This window comes from Lipotes vexillifer, unplaced genomic scaffold (genome assembly GCF_000442215.2).
Source record: "Lipotes vexillifer unplaced genomic scaffold, Lipotes_vexillifer_v1.1 scaffold591, whole genome shotgun sequence".
NCBI classification, from domain to species: Eukaryota; Metazoa; Chordata; class Mammalia; order Artiodactyla; family Lipotidae; genus Lipotes; species Lipotes vexillifer.
Window position 1 is genome coordinate 2,848,722 of NW_006791954.1, and position 17,900 is coordinate 2,866,621.

General features: G+C 56.9%; 3 protein-coding genes across 4 annotated transcripts in view; 2 read left to right on the forward strand and 1 right to left on the reverse strand.

The window, feature by feature from the left end:
• The window catches only part of SP6 (Sp6 transcription factor), an 8,688-nt gene extending 5,851 nt beyond the window's left edge, over positions 1 to 2,837 (forward strand). Inside the window, exon 2 of the mRNA XM_007465126.1 lies at positions 1,244 to 2,837. Within this exon, the coding sequence (XP_007465188.1) occupies positions 1,302 to 2,432 (1,131 nt within the window). The 5' untranslated portion in view covers positions 1,244 to 1,301 and the 3' untranslated portion in view covers positions 2,433 to 2,837. The remainder of the gene's footprint in view (positions 1 to 1,243) is intronic.
• Positions 2,838 to 9,105: 6,268 nt separating this feature from the next.
• Positions 9,106 to 12,779, forward strand: SCRN2 (secernin 2). Of its 2 annotated transcripts, XM_007465128.1 has the most exons (8): positions 9,106 to 9,225; positions 9,603 to 9,776; positions 10,083 to 10,264; positions 10,844 to 11,043; positions 11,488 to 11,703; positions 11,800 to 11,965; positions 12,058 to 12,238; positions 12,470 to 12,779. In XM_007465128.1, exons 2-8 carry the CDS (start codon positions 9,603 to 9,605, stop codon positions 12,626 to 12,628), a joined length of 1,278 nt encoding a protein of 425 aa, XP_007465190.1. In that variant the 5' UTR covers positions 9,106 to 9,225; the 3' UTR covers positions 12,629 to 12,779. The 2 variants fall into 2 exon arrangements, with proteins under 2 accessions (XP_007465190.1, XP_007465189.1); XM_007465127.1 differs by lacking the exon at positions 9,106 to 9,225 and having other exon boundaries at positions 9,555 to 9,776; positions 12,470 to 12,662.
• A 458-nt stretch (positions 12,780 to 13,237) lies between these two features.
• On the reverse strand, positions 13,238 to 17,900 carry LRRC46 (leucine rich repeat containing 46). Its single transcript, XM_007465129.1, has 8 exons — positions 17,607 to 17,900; positions 17,401 to 17,506; positions 15,979 to 16,087; positions 15,090 to 15,136; positions 14,694 to 14,803; positions 14,435 to 14,504; positions 13,987 to 14,135; positions 13,238 to 13,738 (listed from the first exon to the last, which is right to left on the reverse strand). Exons 1-8 carry the CDS (start codon positions 17,614 to 17,616, stop codon positions 13,368 to 13,370), a joined length of 972 nt encoding a protein of 323 aa, XP_007465191.1. The 5' UTR covers positions 17,617 to 17,900; the 3' UTR covers positions 13,238 to 13,367.

Genomic DNA, 17,900 nt, shown 5'->3' on the forward strand with positions numbered 1-17,900 from the left:
GGGAAAGAGAAACAGACCAGGAATATACTGTATATACCTCTGGTTCACAGAGGTATATACAGTACATATTTACTGACTGAATGAATAAATTTTTTTTCAAGTGACTTCTCCAAATATGGCCTCAGTTTTCTCTTCTCTAAAATAAGAGAACTGGCCTGGAGCAATAGTTCTCAACACTTGGCTGCATGTTAGAATCATCTGGACAGCTCCTAAAAATGATCCAGGCCTAGAATGCACCCCCTATATAATCTCTTTGGGTAATTCTTCCTCTTAATTTCTGTGTGATCCTGGCATTTCCTGTTGCTTCCCCCACTCTGTCCCTGAATCACTTAAGGGGGTGGCAATTTTATCTTCCTGAGCGTGCTGGTGAGCTCTTCTCTGGCTGACCCCTCCGAGCTTCACATCTGGTTTCCCCTAGATTGGAGGAGGGCAGGGGTAGCAGCCAGAAAGCTGGCTGGGCACTGGTGTAGGTCAGGACAGGGAGGGGGGCTTAGTTTCTCTGGCAGGGAGAAGTCTTCTGGAAACTGGCACTTCAGTTGCACCCCAGGGAGGTGAAGTCCCTGCCAGAGGGAAAGGGGCATGGGAGTGGGTTTGGTGGGGCTGAGGCAACCCAGCCAGGCAGGGAGCTGGGGTGAGTGGTGTAGAGCAGTGAAATGCTTTTCTTCACTGAGCATGCCTCAGGGATGGAAGGAGAGCTCTTTTTCCAAAACCTCAGAACCTGCTTTGGGCTTCGGGAAGTCAGGTTACTTTAAGCTTTGGGTTAGACCACCTCCCTCTCCCCAACTGCGTCCTGAGTTAAACTGGGGAAGCTGAGATGGGCCTAGATTCTCCATTTGGGCTGGCAGCAGATCTGCGGGTGGGCGGGCATGGGGGCAGGGGTTATGGGGCAATGCCACTGCCCCTCCCACTGGGCTGGGCAGGGACAATGGTTCCAGCACTGTACTCTAGTTGTATCTGACTGACCTACTTGCCTGGGACCAGCCCAACTTCCAGGATGAGCTGGGTCCTATAGGGAGGGATCACCTAGCGGAAGGTAGACTTCCATCATCCTCTGCACCTCACACCCTCAACCCTTCCTAGCACTCCCAAGTTCTCTTAGCTGATCTTTAGTCCCCGCCCAGACATGCCTTCCTCTTTTTCACCTGGGGATGGGAAAGAAGCATTTGACAGGGAAGGGAACTGGGCTAGGACGGGAAATGAGACGGTTACTTTCCTCACTTTACCTCATCTTTTCCTCCTTTAGGTCCCACCTGAGGTGCCCTTGACCATCCCTGTCCCCCACCCCACCCCGGATCCCGGCAATGCTAACCGCCGTCTGTGGCTCTCTGGGCAGCCAGCACTCGGACGCGCCTCCCGCCTCCCCGCCGCGCCTCGACCTGCAGGCTCTCCAAACATACCAGGGCCACACGAGCCCTGAGGCCGGGGACTACCCCTCCCCCCTGCAGCCTGGAGAGCTGCAGAGCCTCCCGCTGGGCCCAGAGGTGGACTTCTCACAGAGCTATGAGCTGCCGGGGTCCTCCTCTCGGGTAACCTGCGAGGACCTGGAAAGCGACAGTCCCTTGGCCCCGGGACCCTTTTCCAAGCTCCTGCAGCCGGACATGTCACACCATTACGAATCGTGGTTCCGGCCGACGCACCCAGGCACCGAGGATGGCTCGTGGTGGGACCTTCATCCGGGTACCAGCTGGATGGACCTCCCCCACACTCAGGGCGCGCTGACCTCACCTGGCCACCCCGGGGCGCTTCAGGCTGGCTTGGGGGGCTACGTCGGAGACCACCAGCTTTGTGCCCAGCCGCCCCACCCACACCCGCACCATCTCCTCCCAGCCGCCGGAGGGCAGCACCTCCTCGGGCCTCCCGACGGGGCGAAGGCCTTGGAAGCAGCCGCCCCGGAATCCCAGGGGCTGGATACCAGTCTGGATGGGGCGGCCCGGCCCAAAGGCTCCCGGCGGTCAGTGCCCCGCAGCTCAGGCCAGACCGTGTGCCGCTGCCCCAACTGCCTGGAGGCGGAGCGACTGGGGGCTCCGTGCGGGCCCGATGGGGGCAAGAAGAAGCATTTGCACAATTGCCACATCCCGGGCTGTGGGAAAGCCTACGCCAAGACATCGCACCTGAAGGCACACCTGCGCTGGCACAGCGGCGACCGCCCCTTCGTGTGCAACTGGCTGTTCTGCGGCAAGCGCTTCACGCGCTCCGACGAGCTGCAGCGCCACCTCCAGACCCACACCGGCACCAAGAAGTTCCCCTGCGCAGTCTGCAGCCGGGTCTTCATGCGCAGCGACCACCTAGCCAAACACATGAAAACCCACGAGGGCGCCAAAGAGGAGGCTGCCGGGGGGGCGGCGGCGGGAGAGGGCAAGGCCGGCGGAGCGGAGCCCCCCGGGGGCAAAGGGAAGCGCGAGGCCGAGGGCAGTGCGGCTCCCTCCAACTGAGCTCCTCGTCCCGCCTCCCCGTCCCGCCTCCCCGTTGGTCTCCCCTGGGGCCATCAGAAGAGAGCCCTCTGGCCTGATGCCCTTGTGGGGGTGGCTTGAGCAAGAGAAGGTGGTTATTTATTGAGAGGGAGGGAAAGTGATGCGGGGATCAGGGAGCCGGGTCGCTAGGGGTTTCATAGTCTCTGGGGCTGGACAGGACGGACGCGTTTGACTGGGCGGGGAGGAGCTGCGCATGCCCATCAGTTCTCCCCTTCCTCGCTCTTTCACTCACGCCCCTGGGCTGGGGGGTTGGGGCGGACTACCCCTACGGTGGCTGGAGGGCCCAGGGGATAGGTTGGAGGATACGGCGCGTCCCCGGAGCAGAGAGAAGTGGGGCCGCCCCGGGCGCTCCGGGTAGCTGTCTGGACACGTCGTTAGCGCCTGGGAACCCGGACATAAAAGGGCCTCTGGGGCCGCGCTGCAGCCCGGGTCCCTTTCATCCCCCTTAGAGTGCTTTACCCCGGGGTTTCCGGAGGGATAGCTGAGATGGGGTAGCAGAGGCTGGGGGGTCCCCCTAAGGGAGGAGTTTCTATCTGGCTGGGAGGGTTGTCACCGCAGAAATAATGTCTCTGATGTGCCTCCTTATTAAGCCTTCCAGACCCAGTCTGATGGAGCCACGAGGGAAGAAGGGACGAGGGCCAGAATGGGCGACAGCTTCCAGCCAGAACTGTGGGCTGGAGGAGGGAGCTAGATGTGGAGGTTGAGCAAGGAAGTCTCCTCTAAAATGAGAGAAAGGGATTTGGTCAGGGAGTGGAACTAAGCCCTTACCTCTCTAACTCTGATTCAGTCCTTAACTCTTGGTCTTTATCAAAGTAAAGTTCAGTAGTCCACTCTCATCTGTCACCCCAGGCAGGCCTTCAAGACAGCCAAGAGCCCTTGCTCCAGAATTCATGTAGCTCCTCACCCTTGGTGCCTGGCATTTGCCCTCCCCTTAGGGATGGAAGGAAGAGGGTTACCTCGGTTGGGTGAGGGTAGGTGGGGGTGTCCCAGCAGAGGGACCTCCAGCGGTTCCTGCTCAGAGCGGAGGACTCTGTCCCTGCCTGGCCATCTGCTTGCAGAGAAGCTAAGCCCCACTCTTTCTTTAGCTCGACGACGCTCCCCTTTCGTGCTGCCTACAAGCCTTGCCCCTCCTGTAGAGTGTGTTAGGAGGCTCCTCCCCATCTCATCTCTTGTGAGGCTCCCCTTCCATATGCGGAGGTTGTCCTGTCACTGGCCTGCCTTCTGAGGTGATGTCCAGGAAGCTGTCCCTGTTCCCTCCTTTAGATGCTAGAAATACTTCCTGTTGGTAATTCTGGAGTGGGGAACGTGGGGAGGGGGGAAGCTGGAAGAGGCTGAGCCAGGCAAAAGGAAAAAAGCTGATGGGGGCAGGGACTGACAGGCCACAGGAGCCTGGAACTAGTAGGCTTTCCCAGGCTCCAGGTAGAGGACTTAAGATTCCCCCCGACCTCCCGTTTCTCTGCCTTTCTTTCTCCACCCAGAGCCCTGTGCAAGGATTAGTTGTGTATTGATTTTTTAAGTTATAAGCAAAGGGTATTTTATTTAATATTAGGACATGTGTGTTCATGTGTGTATACCTATGTATGTGTGTGTTTCTCTACTGAGCCTGGGGTCTCCAGCCAGGGAGACCCCATCTTGTTCACCCCAGCCAAGGTCCTGGAGCCTAGGCCCACAGCATCTCTTCCTTCCTTGGGGATATCAGTCCAAGGACTGGGTGCTATTGGGAAGTGGGGCTGGGATCTGGGTGGGAATATGTTTGTATAGAAGAGAGCCCTTCTTAAGAGGGATGGGGTGACTCTCCCTGAAGGACGCATGGGCCTGGGGTAGGTTAAGAAGGAATGTCCTTTCTTTATGCTCCCTCTTCCTCTACCTCCTGCTAATCCGACCAGAGGTCCCTTTCCTTGCTGAGAGGGCTGGGGGCAGAAGAGAGTTGGCAGTGCCTGCAGGTTGCCTGGCCAGGTGGATAAGGGGGAGAGAGGGAGGGCGCTGTGGGTGTGAGATGCCGTTTTCCTCCAGCTGAGGAAACCAGCCACATCTCCCTTTGCCACTAGGACAGCCTTTCCCAGTGACCATCCTCAGGGGAACTCCCAAATGTGCGCTGGGGAGAGGACAGCACGGATATTCCCCCCACGGAGGCCCCGAGCTCTAAGGTGTGCTGGTGAGGGCTTTGGATAGGTTTTCTTCTGCTCCCCTCTTATAGATCTAGGTTGCTTGGCTGTCTGCCCCCTTCTAGGCAGCCCCCTAGAGGAGAAATGTAGGATTTTTTTTTTCTTTAAGTGCTGTGAACCCATTTTGGGGGGGGAGGAGGAGGAAGAAACAGCCTGTGTTTTTTATGCCATAATAAAGTCATCAACCACATCACTGCTTCATTTGTCTTCCAGCTCTGGTTTCCTTTTTGACTCATGGTGTCTCAGCAGCAAGGACCAGGCTGGCTGCAGGGTGGGGTGGACACTTCTCTTTGATCCTGCAGCCCTGGGCAGCCTCACCTCCCTTTGTTTGGGGGCAGAGCTGAGCTGATTGAAGGGTCTGATCCTGCCGGGAGGTTGTTGATGCAGAAGGAGGGTGGCCCTCCCTCGGGGTTGATAGTTGGGCTGACTGTCCCTCCCTGGTCTTCTCCTGTGGAGATGAAAAGGTTCTAGATATTTCCTTCCTCTCCCACATGGAAGCCCCCTCTTTCGCCTCCCCTGCCAAGAATGCCGGTTCCCTGCCTTCCCACAGATGGCCAGCTCCTTGGCCCCCTCACCCCACCCCCGTGGGTGTGTGCCTGTCAATCAGGCCTTCTGGCTCTGAGAGAGGTGGGGGTGACTGACAGCGATTTCTTCACCCAGGATGATCCCTATCAGGGACAAGGTGATGAAAGGCAGCCAAGATATCTGATGGGCTCCCACCCAGCTGAAAAGCATGAGGGAAAGGTTCCTAGTGCAACTCCCAGCTAGAGACCTGCCACAGTTACGCAACCACGGTGTGCACAGAATTTCCTCACTGGACCCATCGGGAACCCCCGGATATGCACAAATGCACACTTTCCCAGGCTGCTCAAACGCCTGGTGCGCAGTTGGTGCCTAACACACGTCAGATGAGTAAAAGCCTCATGGCTCCAGAGCCCCAAACCTAGGAAAGTTGACAGAGGATCAGTTTTTGGCTCCAAGGGAGCAGAGTAGGGTATTACGTTCTTTCACCTTTCCATCCTACATCTTGGCCAAAATTATCATCTATCCCAGTGGGATTCCTATTTCCCCCCACTCTAACCCTAATCCAGTTTCTCAGAGCCAAATATGGTAACCAGCCTGGCCCATTCCACCACTTGTTTGGGAGAGTCTGGGGTCACAAAGTTTCTTAAATGGGGGCATCAGAATGATTTAGGGGTTACAGAGAAAAGCAGACCAGTTGAGGGGGCCAAATGTTTGTTTCTGTCTGCCTGGGTGGAGGAGGGACAGGAGTGTTACGGTGACCTCAGGCCCACCCCGCTCCCTGGGGCTCCTCTTTTGTCTTCCTGGTTCTGGGGGACTTAGACCCCAGGAGCCTGGCGAGTCCTCTCCTGCTCTCCCCCATTGCTGCTCCCAGGGACAGCAGGGCAGCTGTGGGGCCGGCTGGGCCTGTCTGGGCAGGGCTGGGACTGCCCCTCCTCCCCTCACAGCTCCTTCTGCCTCTCACTGTTGTGGCCTCTCCCATTGCGGAGCACAGGCTCCGGATGCGCAGGCTCCGGATGCGCAGGCTCAGCGGCCGTAGCTCACAGGGCCCAGCCGCTCCGCGGCATGTGGGATCTTCCCGGACCAGGGCACGAACCCGCGTCCACTGCATCGGCAGGCGGACTCTCAACCGCTGCGCCATTAGGGAAGCCCTGACCTGCGTTCTTATCGGGGGCCTTTGGTGGGGCTCTGACGCTCACTTGCTCACTCTGACGGCAATGCTGCCTGGCTGCAGCCACTCCCCCCCGCCCCCGCCCCAGGCCACCTCTGACCCCTCAGTTCTGGCACCCCTGGCAGGACAGTCCTGGAGGGGCTGAGAGGGAGTTTGGGAAATCAAAACACCTGGGCTGGCCCTCTGGGCAATGTCTCTGAGCCACCCTCTCCTCTCCTGGGAAGTGGGAATAGAATCCCTCTAGGGTGGGTGAGTGAAGTCAGGAATGGGGAAGTGACCGAGGAACCTGCAGCCTGGGGACTGCAGCCTGGGGCTGTGCTGTTCTGCCCGGTCCTGCTCCCCAGCGGGCAGCTGGGGAAGTTCAGGATGTGAACCGGCTCTCAGGTCAGCCACCTCGGGGACTCACGTTTATCACCACACAATCTTTTTTTTTTTTTTTTGCTGTACGCAGGCCTCTCACTGCTGTGGCCTCTCCCGTTGTGGAGCACAGGCTCCGGATGCGCAGGCTCAGCGGCCATGGCTCACGGGCTCAGCCACTCTGCGGCATGTGGGATCTTCCCAGGGGCACGAACCCGTGTCCCCTGCATCGGCAGGCGGACTCTCAACCACTGCGCCACCAGGGAAGCCCTGACCACACAGTCTTGATGTTTGCTTCTGGAATGACGTCCAATGGCAACCTCCCGACCCCCACCCCATACATCACACCAGAAGCAGCCTTCACCTCCCATTAATCCTTGCGAGTCTGGCTGCTCAGCATCTGAGCAGTGTAGGTTTGAAAAGAATCTCAGGTGCCAAATAGTCCAGTTGCTCCCACCCAGTAGAGGGCATATTAGAGTCATGCATGGAGTTTTTCCAGATGTTCCAATTCACTCCCCAGCATCCCATCGAATTATGTCCCTTGGGGGTGCAGTAGAGCAGTGCTTCTCAAACTTTACACCTGGGGGTCTTGTTAACATGCAGATTCCTATTCAGTAGGTTTGAGGTGGGGCGTGAGATTCTGCATTTTTAACAAGCTTCCAGATAACGCTGATGCTGGCAATCCGCGGACACTTTGAGAAGCAAAGTATTATACTGTGTTGTGCAATGGGAGTTGCGTCGTTGAAAACTAATCCCTCCTCATCCCAACCATGGCTGAGAACCACTGATCTAGTCCAATGCCTTCATTTGCTACTGGAGGAACTGAGGCCCTGGCAGGTAAAGTGACCTGCCCTAAGAGACCCGCGGAGCTATATCATAGCAGGAGCAGGATGAGATGCCAGTCTGCACAGTTCCGGGTAGTGCTCTACTCTGCCTCCAGCCCAGCTTCTAGGCCAACCTTCTGTGCAACTGGCAGTCCCCTTTCTGAAAGTGAAGTCCATCTCCGTGGAGACAGCACTCTCTTGGGAATCATTCTTGTTTATCTAGAGGCAATCAGAAAACATCTCAGATTTCAGATGTCCCAACAGCTTTATCTGGCAGGTTTTCCCCGGCCATCACCCAGCACACCTGCCCGCAGCCTGCCTCCTGGGGAAACCTCGACCTCAGCCTTCATTCCCATCCCAGGAGTGACCACAGGCTGGGATGCTGTGGCCAGGGCTCCGAGCAGCAGCCCTGATTGGTTGGCAGGGTGGATGTGGGAGAAGTATATAATCTGCAGTGTCTCCCCTCCCCCCTTTCCTGGAGGGCTCCATAGAGCAAGAGGGTGTGAGATGCATTAGCTTAAATGCTGGTTATGGAGATAATTTATAGAGGAAAATGACCTGGGAAGCAGAACATTTGGGCTCAGAGTCTACCTCCACATGGATATGTGCCCCCTTGGCCAGGATTTCTCCTTTACTGTTTCAGTTCCAAATCTTTGGGCTAGAAATTTCCAAATTTCCTTTCAAAGCTAACCTCCAGTGAGTTTGAGCACTGTGGGGCAGAATTGGCCTTTTGGAGGTCGGATGGATTTTGTGCCTATGTGCCTTAAAAAAATGCATTAAATTATTCCTACACCTCCCGACCTATGACCACTCTTTTTTTTTTTTTTTTTAGCATCTGTATTGGAGTATAATTGCTTTACAATGTTGTGTTAGTTGCTGCTGTATAACAAAGTGAATCAGCTATATGTATACATATATCCGCATATCTCCTTTGTGTCTTCCTCCTACCCTCCCTATCCCACCCCTCTAGGTGGTCACAAAGCACCGAGCTGATCTCCCTGTGCTATGTGGCTGCTTCCCACTAGCTATCTATTGTACATCTGATAGTGTATATATGTCCACGCCACTCTCTCACTTCGTTCCAGCTTCCCCTTCTCCCTTCCCGTGTCCTCAAGTCCATTCTCTACGTCTGCGTCTTTATTCCTGTGTGACCACTCTTATAGATCTTATTTCCGAGGGGTTGGGGAGTGGGAGGTGGGAGATGGGAAGGAGTAGGAGGGACAGGACAGAGAGAGGATGCGGGGGAGGGGGCACCAGCCTGGCGTTGTACCTTTGTGATTCAAACCAGGTCACAAGTAGCTGAGGTTCTTCCGTCATCTCCGGATGCCCTAGCATTCCCCGTTCTCTAACAAATCAGCCAAGTTTTTATTTCCTCCCCTTTCACGTGGGCTCCTTTCCACCCCCCAGCTCCCTCTCCCGACAGTGACCCCATTGGAGGAGCTAGCGGATTCGTCGCAGCCTTTATCTGGCCTGAAAGCTGCGCCCGGGGTAGGGCAGGCAGCCAGCAGGACTCCGAAGGCCGCCTCGCTCCAAGAAGTGGTGCTGGCGCGCGCCCTGGTGGAAAACCAAGGAACTGCAGGTGCTCGATTCCGACTCCGCCCCCAGGCCCAAAGCCTTCCAGGTCATCTAGGAGCCTCCGCCCCTTGAGACCGACCTTACCCGAAGCGGAGGCAGTGGCGCTCGGGACTAGGCTGCGGATCCTGGAGGGAGAGAGGGTGAGGGGCATACAGTATTGGGGAAGCGAGAAACTGGCAGACAGAAGAGTGGCGTGCGATTCTTGGAGAGGGGTGGGGCAGCGAGGGAGACGCTCCCGCGACTGCCCTGAAGGGTCAGGACTTCTGGTACAGCACGGCCCTCGGAGCATGCGGTCTGCGCCCGTCTGCTGGCTCCCAAGCCTGGAGCCTGGGGAGAGAGTGGGCGTCTCCGTCGCGCACGCCGGGCACCGAGTGTGCGTGCGGTGCTGAGCGTCCGACGGCAGTGTCTTCCCGGAGTGTCTGCACGTGTTAGGAGAGGGGCTCCCTAGGACTGCGCCCCGCTCAGGATAATGGAGAGGTGGCACGAGAGGGACACACTCATCTCCACCTCTCCGCAGATGGCATCGTGGAGCCCTGACACCCCATGTTCCTGCGACTGCTTTGTCTCGGTGCCCCCGGCCTCGGCCATCCCAGCTGTGATCTTTGCCAAGAACTCTGACCGGCCCCGGGAAGAGGTGCAGGAGGTGGTGTTTGTACCGGCAGGCACTCACGTCCCTGGGAGCCGGCTCCAGGTGGGTTAGGCCTTATAGGGTGCTGGGAGTTGTGGCAGAACTAGGCATTCTTCTAAGACCTTCCTCCTCTCCTACCCCCACCTGGGAAGCTGCCAGATGTGGTGAAATGAGCATGAGCTTTGAGCCTACCGACCGGAACCTAACCTATTATTTAGCCTCTGTCGACCTCAGTTCCCTCATCTGTAAAATGGGAATAATTAGACCTTCCCCGAAGGACTGTGTAAGGTGATGGGCATAAATGCCACCACTTTATAGGTACCTCCTCCTTTCTGAGTGGACTCTCCCTTTCTCCTCCCTTATCTCCAGTGCACCTACATTGAGGTGGAACAGGTGTCAAAGACCCATGCTGTGATCCTGAGCCGCCCTTCTTGGCTGTGGGGGGCTGAGATGGGCGCCAATGAGCATGGTGTCTGCATTGGCAACGAGGCGGTGTGGACCAAGGAACCAGTTGGGACAGGGGAAGCCCTGCTGGGCATGGATTTACTCAGGTGTGGACCCTGCCTCCCTCATCCCCTCAATACACCAGTAATCTGGGGCTGAGTACTGACCCAGGCCATCCTCCCTGCCCTGCCCCCAAGCGCCTCCCCCTTTCTGCCCACTTTGTCAATCTCCAGGGAGGCTGTCCCTGCCCCGCCCCTCTCTGGGCCCCATCTCCACAGTCTGGTAAGGAGCTCCCAAGTGTGGCCATCTCTGGGCTTCTGCTGGCCCAGAAATAGGACAGTGGTTTAAAATGTTTTTCAATAGAAGTAAAATTTTTTTCAAATGGACTCTCAGGGAGAATTTTGATTAGTAAAACCACTAAACGTGGAGCAGCTCTGATTGAAGAGGTTGGAGGGCTCAGGGCGCTTCTTTCTCCAAGAATATGATTCAGTCCTTTTCGTGAACCCTGTAGAGCACAGCTTGAAAACCACTGGCCTATATGTGCTTAATACAACCAATGTTGGCCGATTTTCTCTGTGACTTGGGCCCGTCACCAAACCTCTCTGGGCCTCTTCTGTCCACTGAAGCTCTGCCACCTGCCAGTGATACCCCATCGCCCTCTGTCCCCTGGACTCTCTTTGTGCCAGGCTGGCTTTAGAACGGGGCAGCTCAGCCCAGGAGGCCTTGCACGTGATCACAGGCTTGCTGGAGCGCTACGGGCAGGGGGGCAGCTGCTGGGAGGACCCCATGCCATTCTGCTACCACAACACCTTCCTGCTGGCCGACCGGACTGAGGCATGGGTGCTGGAGACGGCGGGGAGGCTGTGGGCTGCGCAGAGGATCCAGGGTGAGGGGCCTGGTGCTGGGGCCTGCCTCCCAGAGGTGTTCCCCTTTTGGGGTGGGAACAGTGCTGGGGGCAGGGAAGGCACGATCCAGGAGCAAATGTCTCGGGTGGTGGGGGCATCCAGGGAGATGGGAAATGAGTCCACTCACGAACTTATCCTCCCCCCTCACTTGGTTGAGTCCTCTTGTGCTCCACCCTGCCGCTTCCTCTGGGGAGCCTTCCTGGACTTCCTGGTGGCTAGGTTTCTCCCTGAAACGCAAGCAGGTTCCTCTTCCTGATGCTCACCACAGCTGCAAGCTCACAGTTATTTCTGTGATCGGTTTGTCTGTCTCCCCCGCCACGAGGGTTGTCTGTTCCCTTCACCACTGTGTTCTCAGCACCTAGCTGAAACCCTGGCACAGGACAGGGGCTTAACGATAAACGAGCGACTCCCCGTCTCCTCCGCAGAGGGGGCCCGCAACATCTCCAACCAGCTGAGCATCGGCACGGACATCTCAGCAGAACACCCTGAGCTCCGGCCCCACGCCCGGGCCCAGGGCTGGTGGGGTGGGCAGGGTGCCTTTGACTTTGCCCAGACCTTCTCCCTGACCCAGCAGCCTGTGCGCATGGAGGCTGCCAAGGCCCGCTTCCGGGCCGGGCGGGAGCTGCTGCAGCAACGTCCAGGTCAGTGAGTGGATGGGGTGGGGGCCGGCCTCCCTCCCCTCCCACAGCTTCAGGGGGCTTAGTCTGAGGCCGGAGGGCCCCCTTCTGCCCTGGCAGGGGGCATCACGGCAGAGGCGATGATGGGCATCCTCAGGAGCAAGGAGAGTGGCATCTGTATGGACTCCGGAGGCTTCCGCACCACGGCCAGCATGGTGTCCGTGCTGCCCCAGGACCCCACACAGCCCTGCGTCCACTTCCTCACTGCCACGCCAGACCCGTCCCGGTGAGAGTGTGGGGAAGGCTGGGGAGAACGGGCCAGGCAGGGGAGACGGAAGGGTGCGATAGTCCTCAATCCTTCCATCCCTGTCCCATCAGGTCGGTGTTCAAACCTTTCATCTTCGGTGTGGGAGCGGCCCAGGTCCCCCAGGTGCTGTCCCCCACTTTTGGAGCACAGGACCCTGTTCGGAGCCTGCCTCGATTCCAGACTCAGGTGGATCGCCGGCACGCCCTCTACCGCGGACACCAGGTGGCCCTGGGGCTGATGGAGAGTGAGCAGGTAACCCCCAGGGAATCCCCCACTCCCAGCTGGGACTCTGGAAACGTGAGGGGACCTGGGAGTGGAGGAAAGACTGCAGAGCTGGGGAGAGAAGTCTCTCCCTTCAAAGCCAGCTGTCCAGGAGAATGTTGGGTGCTCTGTCCTTTCTCCTGCTTCTGTGAGATGGCAGCCACACCCCCCTTCCAGAGGGAAGCCAGTCCCAGGGACTCAGTGCTACCTTTCCCCGGGCAGGATCGGGAGCAGCAGCTCCGGCAGAAGCAGCGGGACCTGGAGCAGGAAGGCCTGGAGGCTGTGCGGGGGCTGCTGGCCGGGGAGTGGGCCCCGTCCCCACAGGAGCTGGGCGGCCTCTTCCAGGCCTTTGTGGAGAAGGAGAGCCGGGCATATGCCTGAGCCCGGCTCCTCCTGGCTTGGCCTGGGGTGCAGCGGGCTGCAGTGGGCACAGGACCCCTGGGGTAGAGGGACAGAGCAACCCCTTCACCGCCTCCGCCTTGTTCTGAGTGGCCGGGTCAGCCTTTGCCTTAATAAATGTGTTCTATTTCCTCATTCAGTGTCCAGGGCCAGTGGGCATGGGAGAGCCGAGAGAGGGCAAAGGGCAGCCCTGAGGTGGCTGCAGGGCCTCAGGGTGCCTTGCTGGGCGGTGCACTCTTCTGACTTGGTGAAGGTCTTGGGGGGCCCTGTGGGGAGAGGAGGTGGCCCCTAGGCGTGTGGGTGTGTGTACACGGAGGAGCATGCAAGCCTGGCACAGCAGGTGGCTACTACGTGGGGAGGATTAGAACCACGGCTTTTTGGTCCTTGACCTGAACCTCCGAAGGGCACTCCCTAGGGGGGGCGGTGAGATGTGTGCACCGCGAGATGGCCTGAGACGGGGTGCCAGTCCCTTGGGTAGTTCCTGCAAGATCCTATTCTTTAGAATCAGGCTCTGTATTCCTGCCACTGTTTCTGGGTGCTTTTACTGACAGCTTCCCCTGAGATTCCCCCAAGTGACACGGAAGACACATGCAGGGCCTGGAGATACTTTATTGGGGACAGGCTCCTGTCACAGGCGAGGGCTCTGTGTGGGAGGGGAGACCCACTCCACTCCTTGTTCCTCCGTGTTCCTGGGGCTTTGCTGGTGGTGATGGGCTGCGCTTCACTTCTTGATATTTTTGGTCACAGCTTTGGTCGTGCTGGGGGCCCTAGCCGACGAGGCTTTGGCGGCTGCGGCCACTCCGGCCCCCTTCCCTGCCTGAACAGTGCTTTGCTGGCTCCTGGAAGCCAGAAGGCATGGTTTCTTGGTGGCAGAGGAGGCTTGTGGCAAGGAGACGGGCTCCGGGGATGTCTCCTTCCCTTGCCTGGGAGTGACGGAAGGGCTGTTGTCCCTGGCCATGGGCGCCCCTGGCAGCAGTGGGAGGTCGGTGAGGGCGGGCCGCATCTCCACCCTCAGTAGGTGCTCCAGCAGGGCTGTCTGCTGCCTGTGCTCCCGGTGCCTGCTCATCTCCTGCTCCAGCTCCTTGAGGAAGCCTGTGAGGGGCCAGGACAGTGGGTGGTGGATGGAGCCCCGGGCTTAGCAGAAACAGACTCTCCCCTACCATCCCTAATGAGGAGGAGCCTAAGATGGGGTGGGAAGGACAAGTCACCTGCATGCCCAGACTGGTCTGGCCCTGGGACCACGTCCCCAGACACCACCGCTGTCTTAGCTTCTCCCAGATCCCACAGGGCAGGCAGGGGTGTGCTCTGGGGAGGCTGCAAGCCTTGGAAAGCAGGGTCACCTCGCTCTGAGCAGAACGGGCCTCTCAGCTCTGGGAACTCCTCATCCTCATTGCTTGAGGCTTTATCCTCCTCGTCTGAGGTCCAGCGCTCTGCCACAGGCTGCCCGTCTAGGTCCAGGAGCAGTGGCAGGGCTTCTGTCACCAGCTTCCTGCAGGGCAGAAAAAACAGAGGCTACCACCCAGGAGGGCACGCCTGGGCGTGGAGCCTGGGAGGATGCACAGACACAAGCCACAGCAACCACACCAGGAGGGGAGGTGTTCTCGAGCTGGAAGATAGGCCTGTGGTCAGGCCAGCCAGCTGAGGGCAGGCCCCAAGTGGAGTTATGGGGGGTGGGAAGGCCAAAGGGGGCCAACTCGAGCTGGAGTGAGGGTGGAGAAGGTGCCAGGGATGGTCCCCCCAGGTTTGCAGGCCATCACCCCTCTCTTCCCACCTTCACTTCCTCCTCACCTGTAGCTATCCTGGTTGGTGCAGCTGTTTCCAGTCAGGTTGAGGATGAGAAGGCTCTCGGGGAATTCATCTGCACACAGCAAAGAGAGCAATAATGAGGTTCTCACACCCACCTTCCTGTCTACAGCCACTGCCTCTTTGCACAGCCCCCCAGAGCCCCGGAGGATGTGCCGATAATGCAGGCACGGGGAGGGAGAGCAGAGAGGAGGGAGGGTACCACCGGGACTTATTCCATGAGCCAGGGCAAGGACATTCCTACCCAGCTTCAGTATTTCTATCAGGTTCTCAGAAAGGTCCAGAAACTGGAGGTGTGGGAGGTCGCGGAGGTTTTCCACCTGCCTGATTCGGTTTCCTGCCAGAGACAGGAAGCTGTAGGGGAAGGGAGGGGGAGAGACAGCTGAATCACAGAATAGCTGAAGCGGGGGACGGGGGCACCAGGCGTCCGGGGCCCCGGGGCTAGGCAGCCGGATGATAAGTGGGGACTCATGGCCTTCTGGGGTGAGGGAAGCAGAGCTAGGTTTGCAGGGTCCTCAGCTGACCAGCAGCTGGGCTTGGGGAGATCTGAGCCAGTTCTTTGGGGTTTTACCAGGTTCCTCCCCTTCATCCTCCCTCTTGTTCCCTCCCCCCACCCTGCCTGAGCCCTGGCACCAAGTACCGTAAGGAGGGGACGCAGGCCAGGTTCTCAATTCGCTCGATCTTATTCTGCAGGAAGAAACCGAGTTGGGGAAACCAAGCTGAGGTCAGCTGAATGGGGGGCCTTTTAAAGGGACAAAGCCCCAAGACCATGTCTACTCTTGTAGCTGGAGATCTGGCACTTTGGGCATGATCACCCCACTTCTTGAACTGGTTGTCACTACCTTGGGATGATTTGCTTTCTCCAGGTGGATGGTTGAGGGCATAAACTTGGGGGTGGGCTAAATTTGATTTAAGTACCCTGATCACCCCACAACCAAAGAGTGACCTGGACATCAGAGAAGGAAACCAAGGGGAAACGGGGAAAGGGAAAAGGCTTTGGTGGTGGATTACACACATGGAGGGGACAGTGCACCTATACTACTTTGGTCTGTCAAGTTTCTGTGGGGGAAGGTTAAGGGATCTGGGTATATTCAACCTGAGGGAGGCTGGAGATCAACCAACCACCCACCCCCACTATCACCACCACCAAAAAGCCTTCAAGGTTCTGAAGGATGCTGAGGAATCTCGTGGTTCCTTCTTCCTTTTTTTCAAAACAGGAAATGGACTTGAGCTATATAACATGAGAGATTTAGGGCAGACATCAAGAAGGACTTCTAGAGCAAGAGAATTGTCTGACAAAAAAACAGTGACTCAAGAGCATGGTCAGCATCTCTTTTGGGTGGATTGGTCTTTCAATTCAAGATAATTTCTGATTCATCTGGAAACAATTTCTATGAAGGTCTGCCTGCCTGAACACTGGTAGATGGGCAAGATGACCTGGTTTGCTCCTTTCAGATTAGACAGACATGGCCCACAGGGGATGGAGTCCTCTCCACAGGGAGGAGTAAGGGCAGGAGGCAGGAAGTTACCCCTTGCAGATAGAGGCTGTGAAGATTCTGGAAGCCCTCTAGGTTCCTGATAGTGGTAATTCCCTCCCGGTCCAGGCGGACAGTCTGCAGTTCAGCAAGCGTGTGGAACCTGGGCAAACGGTCAGCAGGGTTGGCTAACAGTACCACTTCTGTGGTCTCTTAGGAGGAAGACGGAGGGGAGGGTGTTTCAAGGTGGGTGGATGGCTCAGTGATTGCTCAGATGTCAGGGACACCTGCTTGACTCATGAGGCGGGGTCTAGATCGGAGAACCTGGGTTGACTTGGAGACCTGGGTATCTGTCAGTAGCACTGGGAGTAATAAGAGTGAGAGGTGAGTAAGGGTCCTTGGACTGGGAAACTGGGTGATGGCAGGTTATGGTTCCTGCAGAGGCAGGGGAAGACTTCCTCCAGCCAGCTTGGGTAGGAGAGGCAGGGGCTGGGACAGAGAGGGGACAATCTCTGCAGGAAGATCCTTCCTCACCTCCCTTCTGAGTCATCCACGGAGGGAAGATCACTTGTTCCACCCACCCGTTCATTAATCCCCAAACATTTACTAAGTGCCCATCAGAGACAAATGAGAGTCCCTGCCCATCACTACTAGGGAAGCTGGCCAAACATCTATGACAAGTGGATGACAGAGGCATGTGCAAGGGACTAAGGGAGTCCATGGATTATACACTGCATTCAGACTGGGGTGTTCAGGGAATGCTTCCTGGAGGAGGTGACATATGAGTAGGAGTTAGCCAGGAAGGTGAGGGGGGATGAGGAGAAGGCACTTCAAGCAGAAGGTATAGTATGTGAGAATCCAGACTTTCTTGAACTTTAATGTGCCCATGAATCCCTTAGGGGGTCTTGTTAAAGTTCAGATTCTCATTCAGTAGGTGGGCCTGAGACTCTTCATTTCTAACAAGCTCCTAGGTGATGCAGATGCTGCCCACTCGTCCCAGCACCACTCTTGAGTAGTAAGGTGCTAAGATGTGAGAACACGGGGTCTTAGAGAAATCACACACTTATGGAGAGTGGCAAGAAATAAGGCTGAAAAGGCAGCAGAGGTCAACTCAGGCTACGGTGTTTGGATTTTATTCTGGAGGTACCAGGGAGTCAGGTTCTATCAGATTTGTCATTTAAAAGGATCACTTTGGCAACAGTATAGGGTGCCTGGACTGGGGGTAGAGAGACGAATTAGGAGTTTGTTGAGAGGTGATGACTTATTTAAGACCCTGACTTAAAGCAATTGAGTGAGCATGGTGAAAAAGAAATAGAATGATTTTTAAGGAGGGAGACATTGCCACTGACTGAATGTGTGGAGTTAAGTAAAGAGAGGGACAAAGAAAGGTAAGTTGACAAATCAGTAGAGCTCAGGGGACTGGTCATCCTGTGTGTTTCAATCTTCCAGCACCCCTTTCCTCTCCCATGTACTCACATCTTCTCTGACAGGTCCTCATCCTCAGGGAAGGCCAAGTTCCGCTTAGTGATAAGGGCTTCAGTAATGCACACACCGCCTTCCTCTGGACTCTGAGCAGGCTTATCTGTGAAAAGAAGAGTCCAATTGTTACATTTCCTGATTCTTGGAGGCCTGACTCTACTGTTAGTCAATTGTTCTACCCAACATCCCACCTCCCTACTCACCTCCAGGCATGATCTAAAAGCTGCTAGCTTGGGGAGGGATTTGAACGAAGAGGAGCAGAGCAGCTTGGACAGCCCCTGGGAATGGAGGAACCCAGGACGGTGTGAGGAGAGAGAAGCTCAGAGAATTGGGGGACAAAGGAAAGGGGTTGATTCAGAGCAAATTGTTGGGGTGGCATAGAAGACGAAAGTAAATCGAAGTGGAGGGTCTGGAGTTTGAGGGGTGTATAGGGGCCTTACTGGCCTCCTACAGGGGGCTTGTAGGTAGATGGTGGCGCGTGCGGATGGCAAGAGCGG